Source organism: Sinocyclocheilus rhinocerous, unplaced genomic scaffold, assembly GCF_001515625.1.
Source record: "Sinocyclocheilus rhinocerous isolate Xijiao unplaced genomic scaffold, SAMN03320098_v1.1 scaffold2194, whole genome shotgun sequence".
Taxonomy (NCBI): domain Eukaryota; kingdom Metazoa; phylum Chordata; class Actinopteri; order Cypriniformes; family Cyprinidae; genus Sinocyclocheilus; species Sinocyclocheilus rhinocerous.
In genome coordinates, this window is record NW_015652304.1 from 792044 (window position 1) to 817406 (window position 25363).

Sequence of the window (25363 nt, forward strand, 5' to 3'; positions counted from 1 at the left end):
TTTGTATTTTGCTAGGACCTAATTTTTATGTTTTAATAAACTGTGAATATTTTGGTTGTATTAATGAAGAGTTTAATAGTAATAAGGTTTTGTTTACATGAAATGTCAGTGCTTTTCATTGTTTTTTTTTATACCATGCTTTTTTTTTTTAAAGAGATATAGAGTATTTAAGAGATATAGAGAAAATGTGCATCTGAAATCATGTCATTTGTGAAGCATGGTCCTAAGCCAGAAATGTGCAAAGAAAATATGTTATTTAGCTTGATTGTTCTATTGATTATAAATTATAAATGTGCTTTTATAATTGTTGTACAGTCACAAGACAATTATGAGAATTTATCTTATTTTAAATTCCACTTTCCTATTCAAAATTGCGGCAATTGCTTGAATAATTCCTGCAAGCAATAAGTAAAATGAACTCCTGACTCTAGCTGTAGTATTCGGTGTTCAAGAACCCTATAAAGCATTTATCAAGTCACTTTTGCAGTGCTAAACATATTTTGTTATCATTGTTTGGGATTGAATCAATTCAAAGATAGTTTATCAGAGCAGATTATTTTAATAGGTGTTGTGGTTGTGAAGAAAGCGCAAATGACCTTGAAATAAAATTTATATTAAGGTTAATACACTGTAAAATACTGAATTATATAAGTGAAATAGAAGCTATGTTCTCGTGGCCGGATATTTTTGCTTTATATCTTTTTAGTAATTCTTGAAGAATACATTTTCAGGGTTTTCTCAGAGTTGGCTGACCTCAGTGGTTTGCTGAGACATTCTAAGATGTAATGTAAGGTCTAAGAATGTAATGTAATGTATGGGTTAAGAATTGTATATTTTGACCAATAACATAAAAAATGAACATGACTATGGGTTTAATAAGATTTATCAAAGGCTTCTGTAGTAATATGTCAAATATTAAGTGTAGTCTGAGAAGTTTACAGTGAAATTATACAATGTGACCTAGTTTTCCAATGGTAAATTTGCCATAGTTGTTAAAAATGCCAGATTGTGGGCAGCTTTGTTATTTCGTTAAAATTGTCTCGCAAGGGTAAATGGACGCCTTTGAGTGATTTGTGACATTTATCAAAAAGTCTTTGTCAACAGACAGTTTTACGTTATGAAATTACTAGTCAAGGTCCAGGTCACAGATGCAGCAAAACTTTGTTGGAGTTTGTTAAATCCCTTCAGGGGTTTGTTTGTCGGATAAGTGAACTGAACACAGGTTTGTCAATCATCTTGATGAAATCCAATGACTTCAATAAAACTTTGTTGCACTTCCCCGAGTTAACTTTTAATCGTCAAGCTCTTCTCATCTGCAGACTTGTTGCAGCCTTTAGTGCGCTATATCAAGTTTTACACACACAACATGCTTTCCAAATAAGCGCTTTGAATCTTTCAGAATCAAAACTCAAAACTTGTTTCTTAGAGTTCTTGTTATACCAACCAAGTCATCTATTACAGCAGCTTCCACAAAAGAGAAGCATGACAGACATACTTGACCTGGATGTTCGACACTTTTAATCGCCTTAAATTAGAGCCAAATGTGCACTCGGAAAAACTCTCGATTGTTGTCTGATTGTTTCATGCCGCTAAGAAGGTAATGCAGATTAGGATAGTTGTGTCCTTTGAGTTTAGCAAGCCTCCTATGACGCCCAAGTCCAATCGCACTCCCTGATTACAAACCTTCTGTGTTTATTATGGAAATCTCACGGATTGATGGGATTCTTTTTTTGAGATGGTACCGATTTAAAAAGGGACTAAATCGATCTTTTGAACACGTCTTTTATTATGGAGTTGTTTTCCGCGGGGCGCCTTGCGGATTGGTTGGTACTCTGAGATTGGATTGTGTGGCTTTGCAGAGATCAGCGCTGTGGCGCGTACTCTAATCGCAGTGATGGGACGATGATGAGGTGAAGGAGTGTGTCACTCGAAGGAGAAAATCAAGCCTCCATGGCTGGGAATGAAGAGCCCATGTACTTAATAAGAAGTGGAGTCCCCGCCCCCCAAACTAGAAAACTAAAAACCAGTCTTGAGTGTATTTTAAATCCTAATTTTATAGCATAGTATTTAGATGTATTACATGATTTATTAAATAAAATAAAAAACTAAAATAAATAGTACATTGCAATTTATAAAACAATCATGAAAATCAAATTAAATTGGAATTATAATAATTAGAATAAATTGGAAATATAAAATAATATTTATAATTTATATTAAAAATTCTGTAGTAATAAGCAAATTTAATGATCGAATTTATCTACAAATCTTCATAAAAGTATTAAGATTTTAGTTACATAATTTGTTGATAATTGTGCTATGTTTTTGGGTGGTGAATTGGTTATTTTAATGGATAATCTCCTATTTGTCTTCATAGCTACCCGTGACACAGATCAGGTAGAGCTTTTCAATTCAGGACAAACACTTCCATGTTTCTCTCTCTGTGTGTGTGTGTGTGTGTGTGTGTGTGTCTGTGCACAACTGTATGTGTGTGCGAATGATTTGTGGTAAGTGTCATGTCTGTATAAAGGATGATTTATCAGCCCTATGGTGGCTATTTATTAAGATAATGAACTGTTTGGGAGTAGCAGAAGATTAATGTGAAACTGAGCGCTCCTGATCACTGATATATGACTCTGTAGCATGTCAGGGACATAGAGAGCAGCGGAGCGCTCTGGTCCGGGGCAAACGCTGCCAAGCACACTCATGGGAGTTTAACAGGACAATGTGATGGATCAGTGCTTTGCTTTTGTCAGTCAGACGCTAATGAAAGACAGCAACAACTTTAATAAGGACATTATTGTGAGCTTTGTACTCCATTTAGCCTCTCAGTGACATTGTTCTCTCCTTCTTTCACTCAGTCTCTTGTGTCTGAGGTTCTTCTCTCGGTGGACTCATCTCATGTGGTTATATTGGAGGGGCTCCCTTACGTTTCTTTAGTGACGTCGAGGTGCAGCCAGAGGGGGGTGTTACCGTGGAGGCGTTGAGTCCGACCGAAGCAATGCCAGCTCGATATGCATATCAAGTCACGTGCACCGCCGAGGGAGAACAGGTTTGAAATGTCCTCAACTGCAATGTGACTCAAGTGTCATACATACTGCATTATTACACTAAACTCAGTGTAGTTATTAATACTAATAGATTGTATTTTATTTTTATTTTATACAGAACCAGAAGATTAAAAATGATTTTTTTGATAAACAATATTTAATAATAATTAATGTTTAAAATCCCACCTACAGAGTGTACAATTTGTAATTTTTACAATTTTTTAGTTTTTTAATGTTTCATTATATTTAATAAATATATACACTACCGATCAAGCTTGGGGGTTTTAAATTTTTTTTGTTTTTGTTTTTTGAAAGAAATGAATTCTTTCATTCAGCAAGGATGCAAGTTGATCAAAAGTGACAGTTAGGACTTTTACAATGTTAGAAAAAATATATATATTTTTCCAATAAATGCTTTTCACAAAAATATTAAACAGCACAACCAGTTTCAACATTGATATAAAATAAGAAATGTTTCTTGAGCTGCAAATTATGATTTCTTAAGGATCATGTGACACTAAAGATGCTGAAAATGCAGCTTTGCCATCACAGGAATATATTACATTTTAAAATATATTAAAATAGAAAACAGTTATTTTAAATATTAATATTATTTCACAATATTATAAATTTTACTGTATTTTTGATCAAATAAATGCAGCCTAGGGAGCATAAGAGACTCCTTTCAAACATATAAAAAAATCATACTGACTCCAAACTTTGAAACGTTAGCGTTTATAAAAGTGTATTTTTGAAAGTTTTTTTTAATTCACCATAATATGGTGGACATTTTGTGGTTTTGTATAGAAAAATTTAAATCGAACCAGTTGAGATATATGCTATATATTACAGAAATAAGACAGAATTAATTCAGAATTTGAAATTTCACTGCTGCATAAGCTCTTTGAGTGGGTGAAGTGCTGTAGCCTTGCAGTCATGTATGTTTTTTCATATGTGTGTTTATAAAGTGGTTGGTCTTCAGTTGTGATAATACTCCAGGTCCGGACTCCAGATTCCTGCAGTGGAGGAGAGCAGAGTTCAGATGGCGTGTGGCGTCCCCGCTAGTCTGTCTCTCTCTCTTCTCTCCTCCCCGTCCTCACCTTCATCCGTTCACTATTGCTGCACTCAGCCTCACTACCCCTGTGGACTGGTGAGTAATGCCCACTCTGTCCTCTCTTTCTCTTTTTGCCCCCTCCTGCTGTTACGTCCTCTCATAAACTCTTTTATGATTCACTAATTTTCCTCTTTTCCCTTCACCTGCTCAGACCTCTCTTTTTTCTTTCCATTTTTCATTTTCTCGCCCTCCAGGTATTTCTCTTTCTTTCTGTTTCACCCCTACACCCACATCAGACCTCCGTCTCTCTCCTTCCCTCTTTCCGCTGCTCTCATTTGCCATACAATTATGTGTGATATGCAGGGTGAAGTGTTATGTCAGTTTCCATAGTAACCGCATGCATGGGCCCTCAGTGCGTGTGTGTGTGTGTTAGGGTTGTGTGAGGGCTTTTCCTCTCCTGACACCGATGCTCTAGAAACCAAGTCTTTGATCAATGTCAAACCCTCACAATCAATATACCGTCTCTAATATACTAAAACCATCTCTGAGAATGAAACATCACATCATATCTGTAATTGAACTTGAAGATCACCAGTGAGTCATGAAGAAAACTTAGATTTTTTGGTCATAAATGTTTCTTTTTTGGTCACAGCACACTGAGAGAGAGGCAGAAATTAGATTTACCAATTTAATGAAGCAAATCATTAGTCAAGGCAAAACACACACAATGGAAAGAATAATTACACACTTGTAATAATTAGACAAGAATAATTACACAATTGTGTACTAACTTATTTACACACATTTTTACAAACCATGATGTGTGCGTGCAGAGACCAAAATGTATGTTAAATCATAAGAGTATTTATTTTTTAATAAATTTAATAATTTATTTTTTTATAACATATATAAATATTTTGTAAAAATATTTTTAATGTTCATATTAATTACTAATAATGTTTTATAATTTAAAATTAAATAAAAATAAAAATAATTTAATTAAATTTAAAATAATTTAAAATAACTCTATTCTATTTTAATATATTTAAAAAAAACTAATATTCCCGTGATTGCAAAGCTGAATTTTCAGCATTTATTATCATTATAGTATTCTTATTTATTATTATTATTATTATTAAACATTTATAATTATTATAAATGCTGAAAACAGTTGTTCAGCTTAATATTTTTGTGAAAACCATGATACATATTTTCAGGATTCTTTGGTGAATAGAAAGTTTGATGAAAAGAACAGTAACAGAAATCTCATCTCATCTCAACAATATAAGTTTTTACTGTCTTTTTCGATCAACTTAAGCATAAATGTATTATTATTCACCATGCTGAATAAAAGTATTTTCTTTCAAACAAAAAAACTTTACATAAATCTGACATAATGTGACCGTTATGGTCATGAACTGATGGATGGCAAAGAAGGACTATTACTGCACGTTCTTGCCCTATTTTCATCTAAGTGTGACTGATATCTCTGCCAGCTTATGTTCAAAGATTCATTCACACATTAACTAGGTTCACAGTTTCATTCTCATGATTATCGTGCTCCAAATCAATAGTTTATTGCTTTCCTGCTATATTTGAAGCATTTTTCCTGCATGCCTCCTGTAGTGAGATAGGTTAAGCATGATTCTATCATTATTTATTTAACGAGGTCACACTTTATCTCTTTCAGTGTTTGGACTTCCTTTCTTCTCCTAGAATTGCTCTGATGTAAATAAATATCACATTACCATATTCTTTCATGTCATTCCTCTCTTTCTCTCTCTCAGTTATCTGTGTCCAGCACTAGGGATGCGATGTTGCAGTTGTTTGTGTTTGACCAAAAGGGGGTGCAGTTTGATCATTTCACTTCCTGTTCAGTGAGGTGGACCTCCTCTGACCCTGGTCTGCTCTCACTGAGCCCCCAGTTCACAATGAAAGTGGCTGACAGACTAACCCAGACGTGATACAAACTGCATGGTGTGTTTGGGTTTGCTTTGCACTGTCTAGTATTATTTTGACATTTTAAGTTATCACAATATTGCATAAAGAGGTCAATGACATGATACTTAATTTATTTGTCCGAATCTATTATTTCTTTACAAAATAGATCGAAAATGCAATTCATTCATAAAACGTATACACCCGTTTCATAATGAGCATGATTTTAATTTCTGAATTAAATTTTAAAAAATGTCAGAGTGATGTAGATGTAATAAGAATGAAAACAAAATTTTTTTAAAAATAATTTAAAAACGTATTGTTGGTGAAATGTTTTATTATTAATTCTTTAAAGTATTTAAAAAATATATGATTAGTTAATTTTTATTATTATACTTATACATTTATAATTACTATATTATTATTACTATATTGTTAATAAATTAATAATTATTAAAAAGCAGTGAAGTTGTTTTGGTAAAATATAGTTAGTATATAGTACCATATGAAACCAACATAAAAATAGTCGATTTCTAAGATCTTGAGACAGGGTTTAAGATAGATTTTTGCTTTTCTGTATTGTGGACTTATTTGTCATTGACCCAAGTCTAATCAGTTTGCCTGTTCTACAGCCTGGCAGGTTCTTCAGCCCACAGACAGACAGGAACCGTGACTGTCAGTGTCACTCTTACATGTCCAGAGGTGTGTGTTAATGTGTTTATTTTTGTGTCCATATTTATGTATGTAGGCCTGAGTAACGTGTGAACTATGTGTCCTGTATAAGATGTTGACAGCTCCAGTGTCTCAGTGTGTGAATCTGCGTTTGGTAGATGACGTACAGTGGACCAGACACTCTGTCACATTATTTAACCATCCAAAAGACACAGTGAGTGAGTTCATCACTCTCTAACATTTCTCATCTGAACGTTTTTGTTATATTTTAATGACTCCTTAGTCAATCTATTCATCTCTTTAGGAAAATCTGACCTTGATCCATGGCTCGGGTCGCTTTCATGTCCATCTACAAGACAACCAGTTAGCCAGCATCAACCAGGAGAACAGCAATGTAATACAGGTGAGAGTATAGTCATCAAATATTTCACCAAAAGTGAGTGCAGAACTAGATAAACTATTTTGCAATACAAATAAACTAGTTGGCTTCTAATCTTTCTATCCCAGGTGTCTCCACTTCAAACTGGATCTTCAGTTCTTATGGCTCATGACCTCTGTCTGACCTCTGATCCTGCTGTGGCCTCCTTTCTTGTCTCTGATATCAAAGATTTATAGCTCGACTTCATCAATACTGTACGCTGTAGACCGAAGCTTGTCTCTTTCATCGTTTTAGATTTTACTACACTATTTTTTTTTCTTCATTTTTATGTTCACTGAATCTTTGTCTCCTATGTTGATGCTTTTTAGATTGAGGTCAGACATTCTGCTGTAGTCCGAGTGCGTGTTCTGGACTCAAATAATCAACCATTTCTTCATCATTACCTGTTGCTCATGAACCTCATGCTTATCCCTTCTTCATCCATCATTTCTGTGGAGTGAGTCTATGCCTTGTGTTTTTCCTTGTTTCACATTTTGAGTTCAAGTACTACATTCTACATTCACAAACTGAATGCAGTTCAAAGAAATACATATAACTTTGCAGGAGTCATTTTCAGGAGTATGTTATCATACACATATGAGGTATTTCCAGAAACAATAAATTATATTGATAATCAAATGAATTTAATTAATATATATTTTCTATATAATATAGAGTCAAACAAAAATTTATTCAGACACCTTCAACATTTCTCACATTATCACAGTTTATTCACTATAGTTTAGAAAATGGTAATAAAACATGACAAGAACTCAGAGTTAAGCTGTGTCAAAACAAATCCTTCTGTTAGACTGTCTCACTATGAATTAGGTTGAATAGCTGCTAGCTGTCACCTGTTAAATTTAAGTACACAATTAGATTATACCAATTTAGGACAACCAATTACCAAATCAGTCTGTGGTGTAAAAAGGGTCACATTACCAATTACAGAAAAAAACACTTAAGGAAAACATGGTCAGGTAAAAGTGTCTGAATAATTTTTGGTCCCAAATTTTTATCAATTTTACTGGTAGTCCACTGTATGAAGAATTTTTGGGTATAATATGTCAGAGTTTACTTTATTTTGCTATACTCACTTACATAAATGAACTATAGTGTCCTGCACCTACTAGTAAAACAATATCAAAAATTATATCTGGTGTCTGAATCATTTTTGGTTTGACTGTTTATGTATTGAATTAATTGATTATATTTGTACATATTTTATATATTTATAACTTTTCATTTATTCTTACACAGAAAATGTAGTTTAAAAATTCTAGTTAAAAAATACAGTTATAAAGCAAGTAGCTTTTGAGTCATATTTCACTCTTGCTTGAGTATTGTTATTGAGTACATTATGCTTACAGGGACACGGGGCCAGTGGACAAGTACAGTGAGGAATTCCGTGTGACTGGCCTGACAGTGGGTGTGGTCAGTCTCCACCTCTCAGCAGTGGATGGACATGGGTGTGTTATAAGCTCCTCCCACAAGAATATGCAAGTTTACCCTCCGTTCAATTTTCAGCCCCATAAACTGGCAGTTACTCTTACACTTACTCTGGCAGTTGGAAGTGTGCGACAGGTTGGCATGACAGGACACAGCAAACCTGTTGTTTGTTTCAACAGAATTTTTTTTTTTTTTTTACTATAAACATATATCTGATGTTCAGGTGAAATGGCAGGGAGGGCCTCATCCTCAGTATGGCGTCAAGTTCTCCCAGAGTGAAAGCTCTATCGCCGTGGTAACTGAGATAGGACTGGTCAGAGGAGTGGCAGTGGGTGTGGTCAAAATACAGAAGCATTGCTTACCTTTTTACAGGTAGCCCACATAGTTTACCTTTGGTAAACCAGGATTATTGTAGGTTTTTTTAATCGTTAATTAATTAATTAATTAATTTCCTGCCTTGTAGAGCTTATAGTCCATAAAAAATATTATTTACACAGACATCAACAATAGTAGTGTAGGGGCTGTTCACACAGCACATTTTTGCATTTCACTAGGTCTCACACATGGTGCAGCATTTTAAAAACATGGTGCTCGAGTCTCTAGTTCACATTCACACAGAATGATTTTGCTTTAAAAAAAAAAAAACATGAAAAAAATGTAACGTCTAGAGACTTTTTTTTTGTAAAAGTTCAACTGTTTTTAACTTAATTTGTCATGCAAAAGATGCTCAATGCAAATACAACAGTCAAACACGTCTGTCTAGAGCATGTTTACATAGAAAAACAACGGAAAAGCAGCACAGTCAAATGCAAAATGGCTCCTTACAACTTATTAACCAAATTATGAAAGTGACTCAAGAGCAAACATATATGCTTGATGTGATTTTCCATTGCCATGACACCCAACATGAATAATAAATGACTGCTTACCCAGTGCAGCAAATCAAACCTTTCATCCCTTATGCCTTAATTATACGCTGTCACCCCTACCATCACTAACATCTGTGCTCAGACACATCATGCGCTCACATGCACTCCTCTTATTTTCAACTATAATAATTATCTCCCAAAAATTAAAGAGACAAACCTTGACATTTCTAACAGATATAATGCTACAGCTAAATCTAAGAACTGTATATGTGCTGTGATCAGGATGAAGTGGAGGTGGAGGTGTTTAACCTGACAGCAGTGAGGATACAGGCTCCTTTAGTGACTCTATCCGTAGGAACAGAGGTTTGTCCTTCTCATGCTCACTATTGTTGATGCATCCATGTTTTTGCTGTCAGGAGAGGTTTGGTTGAATCTTTCATTTTAGATGCCGGTTTATGTGATGGGGAGTGACAGCAGTCAGAACCCTCTATTTAATGGAGCCACGTCATGAGGAAGTAGATTTTCCTTGATCTTCTGAGATCTTTTTTGTTTACAATCAAATATAATTAAATAAAATGGTAACACTTTAGAATAGGGAACAAATATTCACTATTAACTAAGTGAACAAACTGCTAATGTGCTGCTTATTACTAGTTATTAAGGTAGTTGTTAAGTTTAGGTATGGGGTGGATTAAGGGATTTAAAATATGGTCATGCAGAATAAGGCATTAATATGTGGTTGGTTTATAAGTACTAATAAACTAATAAATAGCTACTTAATACTGAAAATTGGTCCTTAAAATAAAGTATTACCAATAAAATTAATACTGTATACTGTAACCCACTCAATCTTAAAAGACATAATTCATCACAGATTCTTTTAGTCAGACGGATTAGGGCATGTTCAACAAGGCCAATCAGCAAAACAGACTATCTGGAAGTTCAAAATACTCAAGAATACGTTCATGGAAGAATAGTATTTAATCATAAATAAAATGGTAATCATATTAAAATGTACACTACCATTCAAAAGTGTGGAGTTGGTAAGATTTTTTAATGTTTTGAAATATGTCTCCTGTGATCACTCAGGCTGCATGTATTTGATCAAAAATACAGTAAAAACAGTAATACTGTTAAATATGATTACAATTTAAACTGTTTATCTATTTTAATATATATAATAATCCTGTGATTAATTTTCAGCAGCCATTACTCCAGTCGTCAGAGTCACATGTTCCCACAGAAATCATTTTAATATGATTTGGTGCTCATGTAACATTTCTTATTATTATCAATGTTGAAAATGGTTGTGCTGCTTAATGTTTTTGTGCAAACTGGGATATGTTGTTTCAAGATAGTTTGATGAAAAGGAAGAACAAAAGAACAGAAATTAAGTAAAACAGAATTATTGTAACTATATAAAATTATTTACTGTCACTTAGAATCAATTTAATGTGTCCTTAATGAATAAAAATATAATAAATTATAGAATAAAATAAATTTAATAAATAATAATAAATAAAAATAAACAATAAATAAAATTTAATAATAAAAAAATCTATCTTATTGACCCAAATACTTCTTAACAGTAGTGTCTAAACTCAAATGAATACCACCTATTAATAATATTTAGTTTCATATTATACTAAAACATTTTAACAAATGTGAAATACCTTACATTACATAAAATGTTAATTTCAACATATACTAAAGCATTTTTAGAATGTGTAGTTCACTCCAAATGTATCTCTTTTCTCTTGTTCTTCCTCTTTTCTCAGGTGTTTGAAGAGATGCAGTTAACAGCAGGAAGCCCAGGATCCATCCTCATGTCTCCCCGCTCTCAGTACCTCCTGCAGAGCAATAAGTGAGTTTGTATGCCTGTTTCATGTAAAAAAAAAAAAAAAATGTATATATATTTTTTTTTTGCCCAGCTAGAAAAACCAAGTCAGTATCCACTCCATTAAGTCTGTTCTGCATCACTGCAGTTCTCATGATGATTTGGACGAATAATGTGCCTGATAAAAATTACATTTACATATTTTTTTTCTCTGTTTTACCGAAGTATTGGATGAAGTTGGTTTCATGTAATCTCAGAAAGAACATTTACAGACATTTTGCTATTTAGTCAAAGGTCTGGCCATGTGTGACTAGATAACATCATAGAGTTTTAAAATGTGTGTGTTTTAGGGACTCTGTCCGGTCCATTACACCTTTAGCCGGTGTGACTTAGGGGCAGGGCTTGTTACTATTGATAATGGAGGAGTGTTAAAGATGGGGCCTGATACAGGCCTTGCTATTTTGGAGGTTTATGCCATGGACATTTGCGGTATCAACCAAACACTGCTGATCAGTGTGGAGGTAAGTGTTTACTATGATGAATCCCGTAGGTTACCCTCATTTTAAATCCTAATGTCAACATCCTTCTTGCCTTAGGTGTCAACAGTGTGGTTTGTATGCATTTCGACTGTGTCATCCGTGAACAGTGACCGTGATAGAGCACTTCCTGCCTTCCCTCTGGGCTGGCTCAATACTATGATAACATGTGACGATAGTTCCAGTCTCACAATATACAAACACTGGTCACAGCTAACAGGTAATTATACAGATACATGTTTATGTTACTCACATCAGTGGTCTAACCTTATTTTTTCTGTCTCAGAGATGACCTTGTACAACTGATAGTTGACAAAGACAGTCGGTCGATTCTGGTTCAAACAGCATCACCTGGTCTAACTGTTTTGAGGGTGCAGGGAGACACTTCAAACCCATTTCTGAGCGATTACACCCCTCTGTTTGTGATGCCTGCCATGCCAGAGCCCACAGGATTCCTGCACTCTGGGGGTGTCATCTGTTTCAGCTCTCCTGTTACAGACCAGCAGGGTAAATCACTAGGTTACTAGCAAGCAGAGCGCCAGTTTTAGTTTTCAGGAACAAAGCCCTCTATAATCTAAAACGCAAAGTATACTCCATTATTGAAGCAAACACTAAATATATGCATACAGCCTTTCATAGTATACTCTATTTGATGGCGCTTAGAAGGGCACTGTAAAAAGCCTCTAAAATGCACACTAGAAGGTTTCATCCTTGTCTAGTGTCTGTGCTATTTCTCTTCAGAAATTATGACTGATAAAATACCTTTGTACTTGTAGAGGTGCAAGTAACTTTTAACCCCTTCACACAAATTCTTGTCAGTGCTGGTGTCTGTTATTCTGTCTCATCCTTTTCTTTTCCAACTTTGAAATGACAGTTTGGCCCAGTGTTGCCACCTTGAGGACAAAAAAATTCAAGGGCCTTGTGCGAGCTAAGTGTGCAAAGTACTGGCAGATAAAACATCGACTGCACATGTATAGCATGGACATATTGTGATGATGACAATGACGTCATGCACTCTGTGTGCATACCTCAGTGTACATGTAAAAAAACATGCTTGTGCTTTGGAGTTAACTGCCATTGGTCACGTTTGCATTTGTTTTTCTCTCTAAGTTTGGTGAGGCAGATGGGATGTGTCATCAAGTGAGATCCTTCAAATGAACTCTGAGACTGGAGTGGCATTTGCAAAGAATTCTGGGACGGTAGTGGTTTACTACAGGCTAGAAGGGGGACAGCAAATCTTCAAAGAGGTAATCTGTGCCTCCGCGCAGTTACATAAGTGTCCTCATGTTTTGTGACATAATAGCTCTGTTCCAAAACCTAGTGAGCTGCCTATGAAGGACACAATTTAAGGCATTATGGGTGAAAAAAACAGTTTCTGGTCCCCAATGACTTCCATAGTATTTTTTGGAATGCAAGTATGGAACCAACAGCTGTTTAGTCACCCACATTCAGCAAAATATTTACTTTTGTGAAGAAAGAAATGCATACGGGTTTGGAACAATTTGGGTCTGTAAGTAAATGATAACAGAATTGTCATATTTTGGTGAACTATCTCTTTAATAGAATTAATATTAATAATATAATCAATACATTTAAATAACTTAACTTCATTAAATACTAAAAAATGCGTACAATAAAGAAATAATTTTTTTACCCTTAAATAACTGTTTGTTTCCCTGGTTCTGTTTATCTTACCTTGTAGGGGTGGGGCAATGGGAGACTTTCGAGTCCAAAAAGTTTGAAAACCACTGATATATATTCCAGATCAGTTCCATTTCTTTTAGGATGTGGCAAGATGCTCACTATGATTTGAAACAGACCCATTGCGTATGTTATAAATTAGAAGAGCTCTCTGGTGTCATGCAGGTAACAGTGGAGCCTGCGTCCATTCCTGTATTCATTCCTCCCGCTGATAGGCTCCTCACTAACAGGCCTGAAGCTTCAGAATACACCGTCAGAGTGGATCTGAACACCTGCTGCCAACACAGGCGAGTCCTTTCACACCTCCACATGAGATTCAGGGAGGTCGCTGTTCACGACTGTGGAAAACACCTGATGTGCCATTAATCCAACAATATAAGAGGAATTTAAGAATAATGATTAATAATTAGACTGTTGGCCATTTTAAGAGATTATAATCCAGATATTAAATTCTGTCTGGAGAATCCACAGGTTCCCTTAAACACTTGTTTTTTAGACTAGAAATCATTCTCAGTGGATGTGAGCTCAACTGTTAAATATGTGACCCTGGACCACAAAACCAGTCATAAGGGTCAATTTTTCGAAATTGAGATTTATACATCATCTGAAAGCTGAATAAATAAGATTTCCATTGATGTCTACAAATATACCCCAGCAATTTAAGACTGGTTGTGGTCCAGGGTTACATATGTGGAATTAAAACATGTGGTGGGTGGGAAGAGAAATTATCTCAACTTTATTTGACCTGCATAGATCTTAGATCTGGGCAGGATTTTCACTTTCAGAGACATGGATACATTTGTGCACAGATGGAATATGAGGTTGGAACTGACTGACTCAGATTCAGATACAAGTAGCTTTATTGGCATGGTAAAAAAGGATTTATATTGCCAAAGCATTGATAACATTAAATTACTGAAACATTTACACACACAAAAGTTTGATAAAATAAAAATGAGAGGGAAAAGGCAAAAAGATGCAAAAAGTTTTGTTATTTAAAGAAATGTATGTAGTTTTCTTGTATTTTCACAACTCTTTCATTGGAATTCATTGTCGTAATTATATCACTGTCATAATTACAGTGGATAGCTGTACATGTGTATTTGTTGCTGCTGTAAAGCAACCAACCCCTTTTGCTGAATTTCATACGATATTGTGTGCTTGTGACTCTCTCTCTTTCTATCTCCTCTGCCATGGTAGCTCAATGCAATCTAGATCAGTGGGAGGTCATAGAGAAGAAACTACATCCTGAGGCAGAGCTACTGTGCTCTTTACACTTTGGCGCCCCCTATCCAGAGATGAGAATACTGCAGGCTATCTTTAATGCAACACCCTTGTACAATTCAGACACTGGTGAAAAGTTTTACACAAGATTATGTATTAAGCTCCATGTTATGTTTGAAGCCTGAAAGAGCCCAAGGGTATTTTTAAATTAAATTAAATTAAATTATTTTTTTTAAATATTATGCAGCACAACTGTTTTTTTAACACTGATAAAAAATGTTTTTTGAGAACCAAATCAGCATATAAGAATGGTTTTTGAAGGATATATAAAACAGAAAATATTTTAGATGATAATAATATCAATATTACAGATTTGCATTTTGATCAAATACATGTTGCTATTTTATTTTATTTTATTTGATTAACTATGAAGCAAGCCTTTATGACTCACTTCTAACCTGTCTGTTGTGTCCTGTTTCAGCTCAGTACAGCTGCAGGATCTCTCAGCCCGTCAGACTCCATCCTCCATCTCCTGTCCACTTGGTCTCTCTCCATCCATCTGTCTGCCTGTCTGCGGACTCAGTCAGCCCCAGCTGCCCTGCTGTTGCTTCCTCAGTCACCACACTCTTTTCAGTCGCCCCTTCAGCTCCCGTACGTGGCAGCCTTCCATTGTCCCGTCACTAAGATCAAACTTTTCTCCCAGCAGCCTGTGGCTGAAATCACAGTGTTTGGCACCACAGACATGCTCAGCACACTGAGGGTGAGAATGAGAAGGATCATGGGAGAGATGCATTTGAAATGAAATCACTTCTCAGTTTTTTTTATTTCTTCACTGTTATCTAATTAGGTTCAGTCAGACACCCCAGACATTGTGTTATCTGATCCAGTCTGGTCAGATGAAGACTCTCCTCCTTATTTCAGTCTATCCAACCTTACATTTCCTGGATCAGGTACCGTCTACTGCAAGCATTACCCTGTACACAGACCTTTCTCCACAAAAGCACATTGTATTGGTGACTAGAGTGACGGACAACCCGGAGTCAGGTTAGAGAGCAATTTTTCCACTATATTCTACATTTACACTAACGTTTAACAGTTTGGGGTCAGTATAATGTATATTTAAAGAAATTAGTATTTTATTCAGCATTAAATTGTGACAAAAAAGTGACAGCAAATATTCTATTTCAAACAAATGCTATTCTTTTGAACTCTTCTTTCACCAAAGAATCCTAAAAATCACAGTTTTCATAAAAATATTAAGCAGCACAACTGTTTTCAACATTGATAATAAGAAATTTTTCTTGAGCACAAAGTCAGCATATTAGAATGATTTCTGAAGGATCATGTGACACTAAAGACTTGAGTAATGGCTGCTGAAAATTGCTGACAAAAATATATTTATCGTGGCCAAAAATTAATATTTTGTTCTTTCATTTTTTAAAATTTATTCCCCCATTTTAGTTCATGGCCATGATCTATTTTTCATTCACTCATTTCAATTAAATTGTGGGCACAAATTAAAAATTAATGCAATTAAAACCAGGGAATGAAAAAGTACAAATTAGGGACAATTTACTAAATTAAGGGAACAAATTAGTACAGTGTGGCCACAGTTTACTAAAATGAGGGAAATTATACTACATAATTTGATCAAATAAATGCAGCCTTAATGTAAAAAAAACAAAACAACAAAAACAAAACAAAATGTTAACTCCAAACTTTTGAACAGTAGTGTAACACATTTTTTTTCTGTAGCTCTGAAAATGCTCTTTATTTGTATATTCAGGTCATCTTGGAACAAATTCTGGCCACTTGTTCATTTCAGTATTTGCTCTGTTTGCTGTACTGGCCACCACTGCTGCACTTTACATAGGTAAAGAAGTCACACTCAAGCGTTTTCACTTCTGATTCTGTGCAACACTGAATATGCTTGATGCCCAGTGATTGACTTTAGAGCCATCATGTGATTCAGAATCAGGATTTGAAGCTTTGGCCCTGCAGATTTTTTTATATTTTCTTAAATGTTTGATTTCCACAGTGTACAATACCATGCTGTCTCTCACACAGACTGTACCTGCAATCCTCACACCCTCTACTAATACAGGTGACACCCCCATTTTATTTGATCCAACTGCTTTACCTTAAAGGTAAACTCAGTTATTTTTATGTGAAAGTCAGCATGAATCAAAAATCCATCTATTTTCTAAATAATCTTATAGTGAATGACTGCTATTTACTTCGTCACACCTTTTTAATGAGGAAAAAGCTAAGTGCACCTAAATTGGCATGTTATGGTTCAAACATGCTACCAGACCAATATACTACCTTTTTTTTTTTCAGTGAATGTTTTCTAAATTTCTTTCAGAAGACGAACATTTCTACCTGTGGCTCCATCACTGCCAAAACCAAAAGTCCTGCAGAGAAAACAGTGGCTCTGGAGTACCAAGTAACTTACTGCATCTTTTCACCCCTGAGCCACAGTGAGAATCTTTCAAGTAAATGGTTCTTTCCTTTATAACAGTCTATACAATTCAACAGTAAACACATGCAAACGCAGGTTCCTGAAGAGTATTATTTCTTATTTTTACTTGCGCTACCTATTTTTACTCTAACTAAAGTTTGAGGTCAGTAAGATGTTTTTTTAAATAATGCTTTTATTCTGCAAGGATGCATTAAAAGTGCATCAAAAGTGACAGTAAAGACATTTATAACATTCATAAATATTTCTTAGTCAGTTGAATTCTTTTAATTTGTTCAAAGACTGTTGAAAGAAAAAGTGTCAGATTCTGCAAAAATATTAAGCACAACCACTATCAACTTTGAAAACAAATGTTTCTTGAGCATCAAATCAGCATATTAGAATGATTTCTGAAAAAATCATGTGACACCGAAAACGACGAATGGCTGCTGAAAAAAAATTCAGCTTTGAGCCGTAAGAGACTTAAACATAAGAGACTTTCAGAAATATTTAAAAAATCGTACTGACCCAACACTTTTGAACCATAGTCTATGTATAATGCCTGTAAAGTGTGAACAGTCTGCCTGTTGCTCATCTAGACAATGCATACAACATTTAAGGAAGAATATTTGTATTACCTGGTGATATTATTAAGTTATACAACAGACAAGCATGACACTAAAACTATATTTATGTGGCAGTGACGACGCAGATAGGCTGGTAAATTATCTACCACAGCACACACATAAATGAAAAATGAACCTTTATTTTAAGTAAGTGAGGGAGAGAGAGACAGGTTTGGTGGTTATACACCTCACACGCTCTGTGTTCAGACAGCACTTTGACATTTGAAGTTTTCTAGCACTCTTCTCGGTTTAGCTTTAATCTCCATTGCCCCGTTATAGATCAGAAACACGGCCTCGGAGTCACTGAAATCCCTGTGGAGTGGCCAATCCTGTCTCTCCTCCCGTGGTCTTCCTCGTCCTTGCATAATGGTTAATGAGAGACTAGTGCTGCTTTCTCCTGAACGAGCATCCTGTTAACAGAGAGAATGAACAAGGCTTTTAGAACTCAGTTTGAAATCAATTATGTATTTCGCCACACAGTAGTGGAAAATGTAATTCTATGAAAAAAAACGCAGATAAAACAGAGCAAGAAAAAGTTGTTCAAGACACAATTAAACATTTTAAAGAATGTTGTAAGCGTATCGTTTCATGTAGGTTGCCTTGCCAGGTGCTTGATTAATGTGCCTGAGGTGTTTTCACCAGCGCATTACTTACATTTGAGTTATTTTCTTATCCGTAAATGTTAGAAATTCATGAGCAGTTTTACTTTGAAAAATGGCTTGTCCTAACAGTGTTCTTAAACATCAAAGACTTAAGTGAGTGACAAACAGGAAGTGCAACTGAGAAATGCATTCACATTATAGATTTATTTATTTGTGCTGTCAATTAATTAAAAACAATTAACTAATTAATCGCACATTTTTTTCTGAAATTAATTGATTAATCCCACCTTACATTAAAGTTTTTAAATATTCTTTTATATTGCAACAATTTCTCATTCCGTCTTCAAATTAATGTAGAAACAACAAAGACAGTATATTTTTAATATTTGTTATAATATTTATAATATTTTAATATTTGACTGAAGGCAAGTATCCCTGATACCAATACTACTGATGTCCCTAGGAAATTCTTTTTTTCCTAATATTTAACCATTCACTATATGTAATGTTGACTATGCTAACATTACAGTATAATTAAAAGCTATCAATTTTAACATTTATTAGACTTGAAAAACTAACTTCTAATTTAAGTGAAATTCAAACAATCTTCACATAAACCCATTATAATAAATGTCATATTTACCGTTGCCCTTCAGATAGTAGGAAATATTCAGAAATTGAATAAAGTTATCAAACACTAAATTCGAAATTAAATATAGACGAATCTTAAAGCTACAAAAGTTATTGATTTCCTCTTTTACTTTTGTTCTTTGTTTAACAGACATCACTGGGTAATTAGGATATTTGGCTGCTATTAGTTTGAGAGCTGCCGCTGCTGAACATGACACGGATCTGACACGCATGCTTTTATTTTCATTTGCGCTTTAATATGAAATGATACAGGCTACAGTGCATGCCGCCTTATTTGTGCATACAATTAAAGAGCACGTGCTACGAGCACAGTCGTAAAGATGCTCTGCGTCTAAATAAACTAAATTCTTGTCAAGAAATAAGAGAGACAGAAGCAGCAGTTGTGAGTGGGGTGGCCAACCCTAGCTCCGGCCCTGCGTTAAAAGCCGTTAAACTGGAAAAATTAATCGCCTGCATTAACATGCTAATTTTGATTTGATTTATATATACACACTGAACAAAATTATAAACGCAACACTTTTGTTTTTGCCCCCATTTTTCATGAGCTCTTTTGTGTACATAGAAAAAGTCTTAGATCTTTGAGTTCAGCTCATGAAAAATGGGGGCAAAAACAAAAGTGTTGCGTTTATAATTTTGTTCAGTGTATATATATATATATGTAACAAAAAATAAAGGCTTTTTGTTTAATCTGAGCAATTATTTAAGCAAAGAAACAATCGATTAATCAATTATCAAAATAATCGCTAGTTGCCGTAAAATTCTCAACAAAATAAATGTGTTTTACTAGGGCTGGGTATCGAGTTCGATACTTTTTAGGCACCGACCGAATTGCCTCGATACCATCGAGTATCGAAAAACGGCTCGTCGTTCGGTACCAAATTTCGATACCTAAGGGGTTAATCTCATCAGCGTCAGTGAGCCAATAAGCCATTTTTGAACGATACCCAGCCCTACGTTTTACAAATCCGCACTAATGAAACAATTAAAATTCTTTAAATAATAGCACATATGAATGTCAATTTGTGGGTGGGGAACTAAATAATGCAATGGTGTTGAGTGGTACAGAAACAATCTGCTACTACCTCTCCTGCTTTCTGCTGAACGTTTTGCCAGCAGGGCAGTGAGTTTCAGAGCTTCATCAATCATCAGGCTTCAGCTTAAGAAGAGAACAATGATCAAGTGGGAAACACTAGGGTGGTCTGTGTGGGTGTGTTGCCATGGCACCGGCACATTTACAAGCACATGTATGTGTATCTTTGATCTGTGAGTGCACTTCCAGCCATATTTCTCCCACACCAAAACATGAATTCATTAGTCATCTTCTGAAGGCTGTATTTTATTGTGTTAGTGTGACATGTTCTGACTGCTGCTAGAAAGAAGAAAAGCCCACTTTGGGATTCTGCTCATGGGATCGGATTTCTCAAGAAACTAGGTTCTTTCATGCTTTGGGCAATCCCTCTAAAGTCATGCGCATTGGTGTCAGTGTACACAAGCGATACCTTCTGTGAGGCGCGCCTTTCCTCCGGTGGGCTGGCACAGCACTGTAGAGCATCCTACACATAAGACCACTGTCTGTGCGTGACTGAACACTGTAGTGATCTTATAACAGCCTGCAAAGAGAGAATGGTGAGAAGTTTCAGACATACTCTAATGCATTAGCTTATGATCACATATGCAGTCAGTGTCCATTTTATGTGGACACACAGCATAGGCACCGACAACAATGCCCGTCCACTTTTTCAGCAATATTATTTTTCTTTTCCTATCCTTTTAAAAAAAAGGTTATTTATTTGCAGTGCTTCATGGGAGTGGGTGGGTGGGGCTCTTCTGGTGCAATTTGCCTATTTTGATTCTCTGGTTGGTGAAAATTACTCTGCAGAATCGTAGGTATTTGTGGTTTTTCACCAGAAATTCTGTTGGTAAACAATGATCCATAAAATAAGTTGGTGCAGGTTGATGCTTTTGCTAAAGCCATATGCCATCTCAACAACTCTGTAGCTCAGAATTTGTTCAAAATACATTCCCTTATGGAAAACATTAATGCTATTTTTACTTCTAGAACTTGCACTCTATTCAAGTAACATCTTTTAATTTAGCAGTCAGTTTAGTGATCGTAATGACATAATCAAGGGGTCATTTTGGTGGATATGGAGATAGAACTGGGAGTCAGGGACCGTTACTACGTCAGAACGCTGGCTCCTGCGTTAGTAGCATCACACGCATGCTTCGTGGTACTCTCGTGAACGCGCAAACATTGTTGTCTTTGCGCGCAAAAAGTATTCTCGTAGCTTCATAAAGTTAAGGTTGAACCACTGATGTCACATGGACTATTTTAACAATGTCCTTACTACCTTTCTGGTTCTTGAACGTGGTAGTTACGTTGGCGTCTAAAGAGGGTCAGAAAGGTCTCGGATTTCATCAAAAATATCTTAACTTGTGTTCCGAAACTGAATGAAGGTCTTACAGGTTTGGAACGAATTTTCATTTTTGGGAGAACAACCCTTTAATTGATTCTTTATGTTTTTGGTAAAGCCGTCAACCCACATTATTTCAAATGATCAATTATGTCATTCACTCCGTTTCTTGTGATTGTATTCATTCCCTTATTAAAGCCAATTACACAATTTTCAGATTTTTTAAAAGTTTTTTTGCTTCAAATCAAAATTTGGATTATGATTCACCTTGTATCTGGTTGTTTCCATTTACAAGCTTAAAACACTTAAAGACATTTAAAAAAATACCTGTTGGGAAAAAAAAAATACTTTCAGAAAAAAGGCAGTTGAAAATGTTGTCTTGTGCTCCAATAATTGTGACAAAGTGACAGCCCTGTAACCAATGTCTCATAGTAGCTCTGCTTGTTTACACTGCAGATGTTACCTGGGCATTTGACATCCATAAAATAAGAGTTGGGACTCTGTACGAGACGCTTCTTCTTGTGGCTTCTCTTCTCCTCCTCTGGCGTTGGGTGCAGCAAGTCCTTCGCGAGCTGAAAGTGATGATAGATGTGTCAATCACATTTGCAAGGTCTCAACTATGGTTTATTTATGACACAGCCATGTTATGGCATTTCAATACAACGATAGCAGCATCCGTATAAACACCGTAACAACTCAATAACTGAAAATGTTACATAAGTCAGTTACATGGGCTTGATAATACAGCTGATTGTCAAAGGACGCATAACATTGCCACGACGAAGGGCGACTCGATTCTTCACATAACAGTTACTTTCTGTCTAACCAACTATAAGAGTGGTGTGCGACCAATATTCCACCTTCAAACATAATCATTCTCTTCTAGTTATGGAATTACACAATCTCAACGAAATGATCAAGATTGTGTTTTATTTATATGGGAAGCGCGATGCTCTCCATGCTTTTCTAACGCATATGCACGCGGCCATCTTGTCGTTCCTATACACATAGCACGCATCTCGCCCTTTTCGAACTTCAAATCTCAAAATAGATCAAATGAATATATCGTGGCCGATAAATTCATAAAAACAAAATCCTCCACTAGTCAATCGATGCTTTTTAATGCGCACACCATGCGTCATTAGGTTTTAAATGGACTTGATTGTACTCGCATGCACTTACAGGCATGTTAGCGACAGAGGAGCAGCAGCCGAAAAGGGGGGTCAGCGGAAATACATGGCGCATTTGAACGGGGCTCGAGAGCAGGGGCAGGAAATACTTCACTAACATTTAATAAAAGCATTTCTTCCTAACTCACTTCTTCTTAATTTATTTACAAAGAACTGAGCTTAGACAGGCTGTAAGGATGTAGGAAAGTTCAAAGGCATTTAAACTCTCGGACGTCATACCAAAGTCTTTGGTCATACTTAATTATACTAATAATATTTAACCTAACTGGTAACAGATATATGCATAAAGATAACATTGAAGCCATAATTTCGTGTATTATAATGTATAATATATTATTACAATATTTGAATAATAATTTTAATGTTATAATATTTGTAAACTGTTCGTTATCATTTAAATTTTCCTTTTCAATCCTTTCGCTATTTCATTATATCACATATTTATAATAGACATTGTTTATTATTGTTAACTAAAACTATTACTCTTATCTAAAACTATTAAGAATATTTAACTTAAAAAATAATAACAGAAATGTTGCCCTGGCAACTAACTGAAATAAAATAAGTTTAAGAACTACAATTGCTAATAAAACTAATTATGTAATAAAAATAAATGAAATAGAAATACAAAAAAAAAAAAAACTAACACAAATGACAAAGACGTGTAACAAAACTACTCAAACTTAAACTAAATTAAAACGGAAATAGGGCTATAAAAATACAAGCTAATTCAAAATACTGTTAAATACAAAAAAATACAAGCTAATTCAATATACTGTTAAATAAATTTTTTTTTATGAATAATACTAAAACAATTCTGCTAACTAATTTACATTGTGGCAAGGACAGTCAATATGGGCCCAATTTGTACGTCCATTCCAAATTCATTCATCACTACTTATGCAAAACAATTGATTTCATTTCAGTACAGTGTTTAGAAAAGTGATGTAGAGTTTTTGGGAAGAGCAAAAAACTATTTTATTTTATTTTTTAAAAGCATTATATAACATTGTGTTTGCATAGATATTCTTAACAACGTCACAAACCCTGCTTCCAATTAAAAAAAAAACAGACCAAAAACGCCCCGAAAAACGCTATGGGTTCAACGGGTGCTTTATTTCAGTATCTTGTGTGTCAATGGCGCCCTCTGTCGACAGACGCGTTTTTCGGTTCTACTCAGCACTGTTTTATTAAACCTCTCCCTCCCTCGACGTCAGCTTTTGGGAACTCGGGCAAGGGAAAGTTTAGGGAGAACAAAAGTCCGCTGTTGTCTATGTATGGATGAATGGCGGTAAAAGCACCTAAAGCTGGTTTGCCAACCGCCATAAAACGTCAAAGAAGAAGAAGAAGTATGGATGAATGCTGAAAGCCTGTCGTACAGGAGAGAAAACTAGCGCAGTCCGGACCGAAATGGCGAATGCGTGGCATCCGCACTGAAAAAATCACCACAGACCATAGACGCGTTAAAAAGGCTGTGAGCAAACTTTTCCACTTTTGTTTTTATGGAATTTTTTACCTCAAATCTGGACGGACAGACGCAACAAAGCGAAACTTGAGTTCACAGGTGACAGTTATCCAAGGAAAGAAAATCCATGAAGTTTCAAACGAGGAGGGCATTAATCAGACGGAAGGATTTTAAAAAGGTTGCGCGTGACTGAGTGTTAGGAACAAATAGGGGGGAAAGTCATCTAAAATTTGCTAAAAGAACTAGGTGAAACGAACAATGGCAAAGAAATACGACTTCCTCTTTAAATTATTGCTTATTGGCGATAGTGGTGTTGGCAAGACCTGTTTGATCATCCGTTTTGCAGAGGACAATTTTAATTCAACGTACATATCAACCATCGGTAAGTGAACAGAATGAACCTGTTTCAAATACTGTTTGATACGGTAAGACGTTTCGCTTTTCTGCCAAGTTTCTAGCTTGTAAAACAAGTGCTACCCCAAGTGTTTGTTCATGTCAGTACTAGTCTGCTAATAAAACTAATTATGTAATAAAAATAAATGAAATAGAAATACAAAAAAAAAAAAAACTAACACAAATGACAAAGACGTGTAACAAAACCACTAAAACTTAAACTAAATTAAAACGGAAATAGGGCTATAAAAATACAAGCTAATTCAAAATACTGTTAAATACAAAAAAATACAAGCTAATTCAATATACTGTTAAATAAATTTTTTTTTATGAATAATACTAAAACAATTCTGCTAACTAATTTACATTGTGGCAAGGACAGTCAATATGGGCCCAATTTGTACGTCCATTCCAAATTCATTCATCACTACTTATGCAAAACAATTGATTTCATTTCAGTACAGTGTTTAGAAAAGTGATGTAGAGTTTTTGGGAAGAGCCTTTAGACCCTACCCTATCATAGATAACAATAATTTAAAAGTCTATAATATTTGAATACATTTATAATAAAAATGACTAAAAATTTTACATGCCAAAAGGCCCTTTCTGGTTTCTCAAAAGGCCACAAATGGATCACTTAAAAAGTTTATATATATATATATATATATATATATATATAAATAAACAAAAATCTATTTTATTTTATTTTTTAAAAGCATTATATAACATTGTGTTTGCATAGATATTCTTAACAACGTCACAAACCCTGCTTCCAATTAAAAAAAAAACAGACCAAAAACGCCCCGACAAACGCTA

At 35.1% G+C, this 25363-nt stretch overlaps 2 protein-coding genes and 1 long non-coding RNA gene across 3 annotated transcripts in view; 2 read left to right on the forward strand and 1 right to left on the reverse strand.

Annotated features, from left to right (window-relative positions):
• The first annotated feature begins 15669 nt into the window (after window positions 1–15669).
• Window positions 15670–16920, forward strand: LOC107714729 (uncharacterized). Its single transcript, XR_001637007.1, has 3 exons — window positions 15670–15792; window positions 16535–16621; window positions 16787–16920. It is a non-coding gene; the product is annotated as an uncharacterized LOC107714729 (long non-coding RNA).
• A 1032-nt stretch (window positions 16921–17952) lies between these two features.
• LOC107714715 (40S ribosomal protein S27-like) lies at window positions 17953–22779 on the reverse strand. Its single transcript, XM_016520679.1, has 4 exons — window positions 22682–22779; window positions 21963–22071; window positions 20585–20695; window positions 17953–18242 (listed from the first exon to the last, which is right to left on the reverse strand). Exons 1-4 carry the CDS (start codon window positions 22742–22744, stop codon window positions 18214–18216), a joined length of 312 nt encoding a protein of 103 aa, XP_016376165.1. The 5' UTR covers window positions 22745–22779; the 3' UTR covers window positions 17953–18213.
• Window positions 22780–23808: 1029 nt separating this feature from the next.
• Window positions 23809–25363, forward strand: part of LOC107714709 (ras-related protein Rab-13-like) — a 6571-nt gene continuing 5016 nt past the window's right edge. Inside the window, exon 1 of the mRNA XM_016520670.1 lies at window positions 23809–24536. Coding sequence (XP_016376156.1) covers window positions 24413–24536 — 124 coding nt within the window. The 5' untranslated portion in view covers window positions 23809–24412. The remainder of the gene's footprint in view (window positions 24537–25363) is intronic.